The sequence below is a fragment of the Octopus bimaculoides genome, chromosome 3, assembly GCF_046866305.1.
Source record: "Octopus bimaculoides isolate indiv1 chromosome 3, ASM4686630v1, whole genome shotgun sequence".
Taxonomy (NCBI): Eukaryota; Metazoa; Mollusca; class Cephalopoda; order Octopoda; family Octopodidae; genus Octopus; species Octopus bimaculoides.
The window spans coordinates 124,179,370-124,190,729 of NC_142930.1; the positions used below are offsets into that span (position 1 = coordinate 124,179,370).

The window sequence follows — 11,360 nt, forward strand, 5'->3', positions numbered from 1 at the left end:
GACTTTTTCACTTCCCGAGCATTAAACTAATACATCTGGTTGTTGTCTACACCACCTGTCTACGTCTTTTGTTTTTATGTGAATTCTCCCTATATATATATATATATATATATATATATATATATATATATATATATATATATATATATAGGGAGAATTCACATAAAAACAAAAGACGTAGACAGGTGGTGTAGACAACAACCAGATGTATATATATACATACACACACACACACACACATATATATATATATATATACATACACACACACACACACACACACACACACACATATATATATATATCTATATATATATATATATATATATATATATATATATATATATATATATATATATATATATGTATGTATGTATATGTGTGTATATGTTTGTGTGTCTTGTTTGTCTGTGTTCAGCAAAAGAAACCAATAGAATAAGTACCAGGCTTATAAAAAATAAGTTCTGGGGTCAATTTTGCTCGACTAAAGGCAATGCTCCAGCATGGCCGCAGTCAAATGACTGAAAGAAGTAAAAGAAAAGGTAAAAAAATAGCTGCAGTCCTCCTGCTTTGGGATATAAAACCAAATCCTAAACTTATTATTTGACATCAATGCAAGGACACACAGAGACAAACACACACACACACACACACATGCATGTGATAGTAGCTATGATGATAATGATAATGATACAAAATTAGAAACAATATAACTTGATAGCTTGACTATCTTGTATAGAATTACCCCCCTATCTCTGATCAGCGCCACTGCCAAAATGAAAGGGTGGTTGTCATCATCATCATCGTTTAATGTCCATTTTCCATGCTGGCATGGGTTGGATGGTTTGACTGAGGTCTGGAAAGCCAGAAGGCTGCACCAGACTCCAGTCTGATCTGGCAATGTTTCTACAGTTGAATGTCCTTCCTAACGTCAACCACTCCAAGAGTGTAGTGGGTGCTTTTTACGTGCCACCAGCACAGGAGCCAGTCAGATGTCCCCGGTATCGATCACATTTGGATAGTACTTTTTACATGCCACCGGCACGGGAGCCAGTCAGGTATCCCTGGTATCGACCATGTTCGGATGGTGCTTTTTACGTCATTAAAACAATGTAGGTGCAGGCATGGCTGTGTGGTTAGGAATTTCATTTTGCGACCATGCGGTTTTGAGTTCAGTCCCAGCATGCAGCAAACTCAACAAGCACTTTCTACTAAAGCCCTAGTCTGATCAGTTCCCTTGTGAGTGAATTTGGTAGACAGAGACTTTGGAAGCCTTTGTGTGTGTGAAGGTGTCTAGCCTAGTGGTTAGGGTGTTGCACTCGTGATTGCAAGACTGGTTTCAATTACCAGGTCAGGCAGTGCATTGTGTTTTTGGTCCAAAACACTTCGTTTCATGTTGCTCCAGTCACTATAAAAAGAAATATAAAACAATTGAATTTTTATATTTAGAAATATGATTAAAGTGCAAAGTGGGCCAGCTCCACTCTTGTACAGAGGAAGCTTACGAAGTTTGAGGAATGTAAGGAAATGTAACAATAGGTGCAGGCTTGGCTGAGTGGTTAAGAAGTTTGCTTCCTGACTACATGGCTTCAGGTTCAATCCCACTATATGGCGAGTGTTTTCTACTATAGCCTTAGGCCAACTAAAGCCTTGGGAGGGGATTTGGTAGATGGAAACTGAAAGAAGCCTGTTATATGTATGTGTGTGGGTATGTCTACACACGCATATATATATATATATATATATATGTATATACATAGGCACAGGAGTGGCTGTGTGGTAAGTAGCTTGCTTACCAACCACATGGTTCTGGGTTCAGTCCCACTGCATAGCACCTTGGGCAAGTGTCTTCTACTATAGCCTTGTGAATGGATTTGCTTGATGGAAACTGAAAGAAGCCCATCATATATATATATATATGTTTGTGTCTCTGTGTTTGTTCTCCCACCATTGCTTGACAACCAATGTTGGTGTGTCTACATCCCCGTAACTTAGCAGTTCAGCAAAAAGAGATCGATAGAATAAGTACTCGGCTTACAGAAAATAAGTTCTGAGGTCGATTTGTTCAACTAAAGGCAGTGCTCTAGCATGGCTGCAGTCAAATGACTGAAACAAGTAAAAGAGTAATATATATATATGTAGTTATAGTATATTGTGTTAAGACCATAGTACAGTGCAGTGTAAAATTTGTCCACCTTCAGATTTACTTATATGCGTATAAGTTATGAACTGTTGAAATGATTCATCTCTAGTCCTGTTTGGTAAGTGATGTTGATAAGCCACAAAAATGTCGAAACATCATTGATGTACTTCACTCAATAGTACTTGAGGTCTCCTCAAGCACGGCATGTCGTCCTATAATCCAAAGGTACTTTTTGAGTGGGTTGGTTATGTGACACTGGCATAGGCTACAACTGTGATCTCACTAGAAATTGAAAAGTAAACTAAAAAGTAACCTAAAGTAATTGCCCTTTAATTTGTAGATCACACACCAAAGTAGCACCAAAATTTCTTTTCCTTACACTTTAATTATTGTTGGTTTATGTTTTTCTTTTTGTAGACAACAAATGTGGATATTGTTGTGAAATCTGTCCGAGTTCCAGGCACCCGTTACAGTGTTGTAAGCATCCGTTTTTTTTGATTTCTCTTCTAGTACAATTATGAGACAAAAGCATAATGAAATAACTGAAACAAGAATCAGAAAATCTAATAACAAATTAATATTTGGTATTTCGGTTGTCGTGGCGTTTTTTTGCTGCCTTGGTTGTCGGTCGGCCAGTTTGGCATCAGGGTGTCGCGCGCGTTTGCGACGATGAAAATCCGCCACTTCCATAGATTCCTCGCTCGCTCGATGGAGAAGGGATTGGGCCGTCGCCGAGCGGTGGTTCATTATCTGGTGCCATATCCGCTCTGTTTGTAACAAGAAAAAAACAAAACAGAAAACGAAGAATCAGAAAATGGTTTTAAGCTCAGCACCAGTTTGAATTGTCTGTACTGTAGTTGGATATCATCATTTAATGTTCACATTTTCATGCTTGCATGGGTCAGACAAAATTGCTTGAGGTGAAAATTCTTTGGCCAAATGATCCCCCTGATGAAACATGTGATCTTCAGACTAAACTCAAGATTGCATGGTTCGTTTGGATGTAGAAAATCTGCCTCAAGAAAAATTCTGTCTGACCCATGCATGCACGGAAAAGTAGATGTTAACCAATGATGATGATGGTGGTGGTGGTGACAATAATGATGATGATGAAGGTGACGATAATGATGTCAATGATGAAGGTGGTGGTGGTGGTGGTAGTGGTGACAATAATGATGACGATGATGATGATGATGACTGGTATATTAATTTGGTATTAGGAATAAAACTGAAAATAATATTTTTTTTTTTTAATGGATTATTAAACAAAACTAAGCTGGAATTTTTTATCTGATGAAATCTTTGTACTAACATTCATGTACTAACAAGATTTCATTTAAAATTTCAATTTAAATGCAAATATATTAATAGCAGCTGTTTTGAAAGTGTCGATAGCATGGGATCAAGGACGAGTCTAGTTTCAATGTGGTTGGCATTGAAAGGTTTAACACCGAATTTTGCTTTCCTTTATCTTACAGGAATTTATAATGTTTGATACTCCATCAAAAGATTGCTATTCAGAATTTGTACAAAACTTTGTAAGTTTTATTTTAACTTTTTCTATTAAATTTCATCCATGTTACTTTCCCACCTTTTCTTTTCTGTTTTTTTTTTATAACTCAGTCTTAATGTGTGGTACCTTGGACAAGTATCTTCTATTATAGTTCCTGGCTGATCAATGCTTTGAGAATAAATTCATTAAACAGAAACTGTTAGGAAGCCTGTTGTGTGTGTGTGTCTGTGTGTGCGCGTGCATGTATTTGAGTTTGTCCCTCTTCTCCTGCTTGACAACTGGTGTTGGTTTGTTTATGTCCCTGTAACTTAGCTGTTTGGCAAAAGAGACCAACAGTAATATACCAGTACCAGACTTTAAAAAAAAAAAGGTGCCAGAGTCAATTTGTTTGAGTAAGCCCTTCAATATAGTGCCCTAGCATCTCTGTCATCCAGTGACCAAAACAAGTAAAAGAAAAATGAAAGATAAAATAACCATGTAGCTCCTAGATTGTTATTTCTGTCATATTCTTCATTTCTTGATGCTTCTATCAAATATAATCATGAACTGACTACATGAAAATCCTCTAAATATTGGCAATAGTTAAAGCATATGGATTTGATTTGGGAAGTTTTTTGTTGTTCAGCTTCAAACCAGCTTCAAATGGTAAAAAAAAAAAAACGTTTCTCATGGAGCACTGCCCATTGTTTTGTTTTGTTTTTTTGTTCAGACTTGCGTGACATCTTGGGCAAGTGTCTTCTACTATAGCGTCAGGCCGACCAAAGCCTTGTAAGTGGATTTGGTAGACAGAGACTGAAAGAAGCGCATTGTGTGTGTGTATATATGTATGTATGTATATGGCACATAAAAAGCACCCAATACACTCTCGGAGTGGTTGGCATTAGGAAGGGCATCCAGCTGTAGAAACTCTGCCAGATCAGATTGGAGTCTGGTGTAGCCATCTGGTTCGCCATTTCCCAGTCAAATTGTCCAACCCATGCTAGCATGGAAAGCGGATGTTAAATGATGATGATAAATATGTGTGTATATATATATATATATATATATATATATATATGTGTGTGTGTGTATATACACATATGTATGTGTGTCTTTGTTCCCCCATCACCACTTGACAACTGGTATTGGTGTGTTTACATCCCCCATGACTTAGTAGTTCAGCAAAAATAACTGATAGAATAGGTACTAGGCTTAAAAATAAAAAAAATAAGTCCTGAACTTGATTTGTTTGACTAAAATCCCCCAAAGCGGTGCTCCAGCAGGGTCGCAGTCAAATGACTGAAAACAAGTAAAAGAATAAAAGAAAGAATTCCACTGCATGGTACCTTGGGCATGTGTCTCCTACTATTGCCCTGGGTCAACCAGACCCTTGTGAATGGATTTGTTAGATGGAAGCTGAAAGACACCTGTCGTGTGTGTGTGTGTGTATCTTTATATTGCACCAGATTTGCAAACAACTGTTACTGTATAAATTTCCAACCTTGTCTTGAAAGCCAGTCCTGGAGAAATATCACCTTGCTTAAAAACAAGCTAGAGCTGGCAACAAGAAGAGTATTTAACTGCAGAAAACCTTCTACAATAAATTCTTATTTCTTTATTGCCCACAAGAGGCTAAACATAGAGGGGACAAACAAGGAGAGACAAAGGGATTAAGTCGATTACATCGACCCCAGTGCATAACTGGTACTTTATTTATCGAACCCGAAAGGATGAAAGGCAAAGTCGACCTCGGCGGAATTTGAACTCAGAACGTAACGGCAGACGAAATACCGCAAAGCATTTCGCCCGGCGTGCTAACTTTTCTGCCAGCTCACTGCCTTCTACAATGAATTCTGTCTGGTTCATGCTAAGATAGGAAAGTAAATGTCAAAATGATATTGACAACACCAGCAATGCACGTCAGACCAAATTATTTAATACATCCTTCATTATTTAAGATGGTAAAAATGAGAGCAGGTCATTGAAAGTTAAGTATTTTACAAAGAACACAGTGCTGCACTCAGTGGCCTTTTGTAGTTCTTCCTTTATATTTATTCTGTGTGTGTAACAATGCATGCTTACTGCGACTTAGCTTTTATCAACTTAATAGCATAGTTGCAGTTTAATTTCATAGTTTACCAGGATAATGTATCACTGCATAAGATTTGCTATCTATCACGGTCACCCAGACTAGTTCTACTTGCATGGAAACCCATACACATACACACTTGTTGTTGACACTCCGTCGCTTACGACGTCGAGGGTTCCAGTCGATCCGATCAACGGAACAGCCTGCTCGTGAAATTAACATGCAAGTGGCTGAGCACTCCACGGACATGTGCACCCTTAATGTAGTTCTCGGGGATATTCAGCGTGACACAGAGTGTGACAAGGCTGGCCCTTTGAATTACAGTCACAACAGAAACAAGAAGAAAGAGTGAGAGAAAGTTGTGGTGGAAGGGTACAGCAGGGTTCACCACCATCCCCTGCCGGAGCCTCGTAGAGCTTTAGGTGTTTTCGCTCAATAAACACTCACAACACCCGGTCTGGGAATCGAAACCGCAAACCTATGACCGTGAGTTCGCTGCCCTAACCACTGGGTCATTGCGCCTCCACGCACATACACACTAATTAGCAGTAGTATTACAATGGGAAAGATCACATGCAGTCCTTTGTTTCTAGTTCTCTGGGTTGTTTGTTGTTTGAGACACAGGGAGATTGTTGTTTCCCCTTGCAGCAGAGTTTCATCATCTGGATGTCCTTCCTGTCACCAGCACCCTATTTTGAAGGGAAGAGTCGATTACATCACTTCCAGTGTTCCACTGGTACTTAATTTATCAACCCCGAAAGGATGAAAGGCAAAGTCGACCTTTGCAGAATTTGAACTCAGAATGTAAGGATGGATGAAATACTGTTATGCATTTTGCCTGGCATGCTAACAATTCTGCCAGCTCTCCATCTTCAGAAATAATGATAATAATAACAGCAATTATTGTAATTATTTTATTTTAATTATATTAATTCTTGTGTTGATCTATTTCAGTATTCAAATGCCTCATTAGTGATAGCACTTTATGACATTACAGACACAAAATCATTTGAAGAATGTAACAACTACCTGGAACAAATTCTTAAGAGAAACCCCAAAGGATCTGTTATTTGTAAGTAAACATACATTTGGAATATTAGTTTGAACTGTAACTGTTTGTAGCTTCTTTTCCACTGGCTCATCATATTGTACTCATTGTGAAACTTGTTATAGTATAGCAATCAGTAAGCAATGTGTGGCATGAATCCTGTCAGTGTGTTAAGGCTAAAATTGACAGTTTGCATAAACTGGAAAAAAAAACTATAATACCTCATCCTAAATTAATGTGTTTTAAACAAAATCCCCAAAATATCAATCTGGATTAAGGTTGGAAAATAAGAGTTTACTCAAAGTAGCTGCCCTCAGCTGGTATTTTCCAGACAAGAGAGTAAATTTTAAACGTAGTATAACTTTGAAAAACTGTAGAGAAAGATTGGGTATTTATTCTTACAAGAAACAAAAAAGATCATCATCATCATCATCATCGTTTAACGTCCGCTTTCCATGCTAGCATGGGTTGGACGATTTGACTGAGGACTGGTGAAACCGGATGGCAACACCAGGCTCCAATCTAATTTGGCAGAGTTTCTACAGCTGGATGCCCTTCCTAACGCCAACCACTCAGAGAGTGTAGTGGGTGCTTTTACGTGTCACCCGCACGAAAACGGCCACGCTCGAAATGGTGTCTTTTATGTGCCACCCGCACAAGCCAGTCCAGGGGCACTGGCAACGATCTCGCTCGAAAATCCTACGGGAGCCAGTCAGGCGGTACTGGCAACGGCCACGCTCAAAATGGTGCATCTCATGTGCCACCCGCACAAGAGCCAGTCCAGGGGCACTGGCAACAATCTTACTTGGCTTGCCGGGTCTTCTCACGCACAGCACATTTCCAAAGGTCTCGGTCAGTAGTCATCGCCTCGGTGAGGCCCAATGTACGAAGGTCTTGCCTCACCACCTCAGCCCAGGTCTTCTACAAATAATATGTGAGTATATGCATATATACGTACATGTATGTACATACCTACATCTACATGTATATATAGATGCATATCTGGGTACAGAATGTCACAAATAAACGTGGACAAAATGAAAAACAGAACATAAACAGGGCACAGAAAACAAAACAGGCCACATAGAAAATATTTCCTTCATCAGCTGCCCCTATTCTAAACTAAGTGTTTCGAAGAATTATATATATATATATATATATATATATATATATATATATATATATATATATATATCTTGTGGCACTCCGTCGGTTACGATGACGAGGGTTCCAGTTGCTCCAATCAACAGAACAGCGAAATTGACGTGCAAGTGGCTGAGCACTCCACAGACATGTGTACCCTTAACATAGTTCTCAGGGAGATTCAGCATGACAAGGCTGGCCCTTTGAAATACAGGTACAACAGAAACAGGAAGAAAGAGTGAGAGAAAGTTGTGGTGAAAGAGCACAGCAGGGTCTGTCACTACCCCCTGCCGGAGCCTCATGGAGCTTTAGGTGTTTTCGCTCAACAAACACTCATAACGCCCAGTCTGGGAATCGAAACTGTGATCCTATGACCGCAAGTCTGCTGCCCTAACCACTGGGCCATTACGCCTCCACACACACACATATATATATATCAAACCAACAAAGTTACCTTTATGTGGTTGCTTGAACTGCTAGAAATAGCAGCCAAATTTCTCTAAAGACACTCTGAAATATACCACGTCTCAATAAAAGACATTATTAACACAGCTGGAGCATCTTTGTTCATAAGTCTTGCTTGATGAAGGCTCTCGTGGTGGAAAAAAAAACAATTTATAGCATTAACAGCTGTATGTGTAGACATTTATTTCTTATATTTGAACATGATGCAAACAAAGAGAGCATAGATCCTGGTTTGGAATGAAACAATTAGGCATGGTTGTTTGTTCACTGATGATTTTGCATGGCTGACTGGACATTCAACCAGTTTGGGCAACAGTACATTTTGGCACTAGAGGCAAACACACACACACACACACACACACACTCTCTCTCTCTCTCACACACACATACACACTCTCTCCGAGAGAGAGGAGAAAGAGACATTAGATATAAATATAGATGCTCACACACATAGAGGAAGAGAGTTAGAAAGAGAGAAAGAAGGAGAAAGAGAGGGAGAGAGGGAATTAGCAGGAGGGAGGGAGAGAGGGAATTAGCGAGAGGGAGGGAGAGAGAGAGAGAGAGAGAGAGAGAGAGATTATAATTTATTAATTGAACATGACTGACATAAACATTTTTCCTCTCCTCATATACATAGAGGGAAATATGCTCACACATAAACAAAGAGAAGGGGAGTGAAACAAGGTATATATACATAGATGCTCACGCACATAAACAAAGAGAGAGGGAGAGAGAAAGAAACATTACTTTCCTCCTCCTCTTATACATACAGAGAAATATGCAGAGAGAGAGAGAGAGAGAGAGGAAGAGAAGATGAGAAAGATTAAAACGTCTGATGTTGAGTAAGTCAGCGTTTAATCACTGATGCCAAACAGCTGAGGCTGGAACTGCTTTGCAAAAAGGTTTCATTTCTATCTTGTCCGTTCCTTAACTATAGGTTTTGTAGTTGGCAATAAGACTGACCTGGAAGAGCAGCGGAAAATATCTAAAGAGGAAGGTGAAGGACTTGCCAGAAAATATGATGCTGAGTTTTGTGAATGCTCTGTGGTAAGTATCTTCTAACCTGTTCTATCCAAAAACTTCATCTGCCCTTTACTTGAGCTGTCAATTGCTTGGCCTGTATGTCTTGTAGCTGATCTTGGACAAATTAACACCAGAGCTGATTCAGCAGGAATCTGTATGTGGTCATTTGGCCGGATAGAAATGCAAGAAATAACAGCTAAATTTCCATCAGATCACTCCCTTAAAAATAGAAAAAAAATCGAAGAACACATATAAGAGAATTAATTGTGTATATCTTCCAAAAAGCAGGGATGGTCAAGGCTGGAATGCCTTTTATCATAAATCTATTTGACTCGGGTGACATTCAAGCTAAACAGCAACAATTATTTTAAAACTTGAATTACTAATGTAATTACCAAGCCAATAAAATTAAGAGTAATTACTGGTATTAGTTTAAGCAACCATGCCATCCCCCTCAGCCAACATTTTTGACTGTGTATCAGTGTCCATCATCGTCATCATCATCCTTTAACGTCCATTTTCCATGCTAGCATGGGTTGGACAGTCTGGAGCTGGCAAACTGGAGAGCTGCACCAGGTTCCAGTCTGACTTCGCTTGGTTTCTACGGGTGGATGTTCTTCCTAACGCCAACCACTTTACAGAGTGTGTGCTGAGTGCTTTTAATCTGGCACCAAGCATGAGCGCTATAATGTGGCACTGGCACAAATACTTTTAACATGGCGCTAGCACAGGAGTCTTGCTGGCTGCTCCTCCTCACCAGGAGAAGTGGTCTCATCACCTCTGCTGTATAGGACGGGTCTTCTTGAGTACAGCAAGGGGCCAGATATCTCGGTCCTTTGTCATCTCACGTGAAATTACCCGTAATCTTAATACCAAACTCGTCACTGGAAATTTATGAATTTGTGTGAAGTTCTTGTTCTTCTTCACTCTTTCATTCATCCATTGTTTCCTTCATTTCTTCTCCTTCTTCTTCTTCCAGAAAGATATGGTTAACATCGACAACCCATTCCAGCATCTGGCGTTGAGTTTCACCAAGAAATATGAAGCTTCTTTAGAACATTTCAGTAGTCTTACTTAAGCACCTACACACACACACACACGCACACGCACACACACATTAATGCACACTCCCCACATACATGCATGCATCCTCTCTCTCACACACACACACACTCTCTACATATATGTAAACATCCTCACACACACACATATATGTACATTCTCCACATGCATACATCTTCTCTCACACACACACTCCACATACATGCATACATCTTCACACACACATACACAAATACATACATACATACACTTACACACACATACACGCACACATACATACATACTTACATAAATGGTGATTGCCACTCTTTTACAGAAGAATTAGTATATCCTGTGATAAGATCTCCTATGAACTGGAAAATCCGGCTTTGCTGATGATCCGAACATTTTCAAGTAGAAAAGTGTCTGGGATTGAAGTCAAATCCTGTTTATGATATGTAATACCAACTAGCATATCACACACACACACACACACACACACACACACATACACACGGACATTTACATATTAATTTTAACAAAGAACTTGTTGGCAGTGACTTCAAAGTTTTGGATTGCTTGCCTCCATAGACTGTCAAAATTTTGAAGATGCTGTCAAAAAATTTAATAAATGTTTACTCTACTGAAAAATACTGAATAAAAAATATTTAACAGTAAACTTTCAGTTTAATGTTAAATTGTCTTTGAATATGAATTGATATGAAAACAAACTTTAATATATAATATTAATAAGTGTGACTGTGTGGTACGAAGCTTGCTCCCCAACCCCATGGTTCTAGGTTCAGTCCCATTGCATGGCACCTTGGGTAGGTGTCTTCTACTATAATCTCAGGCCAACAAAGCCTTGTAAGTGGATTTGGTAGATGGAAACTGAAAGAAGCCCATCATATATGTG

General features: G+C 39.1%; 1 protein-coding gene across 1 annotated transcript in view; it reads left to right on the plus strand.

The window, feature by feature from the left end:
* The window catches only part of LOC106874453 (intraflagellar transport protein 27 homolog), a 21,580-nt gene extending 10,451 nt beyond the window's left edge, over positions 1–11,129 (plus strand). The window contains exons 3-7 of the mRNA XM_014922192.3: positions 2,561–2,620; positions 3,622–3,681; positions 6,679–6,796; positions 9,318–9,427; positions 10,383–11,129. Coding sequence (XP_014777678.1) covers positions 2,561–2,620; positions 3,622–3,681; positions 6,679–6,796; positions 9,318–9,427; positions 10,383–10,481 — 447 coding nt within the window. The 3' untranslated portion in view covers positions 10,482–11,129. The remainder of the gene's footprint in view (positions 1–2,560; positions 2,621–3,621; positions 3,682–6,678; positions 6,797–9,317; positions 9,428–10,382) is intronic.
* The last annotated feature ends 231 nt before the right edge of the window (positions 11,130–11,360 follow it).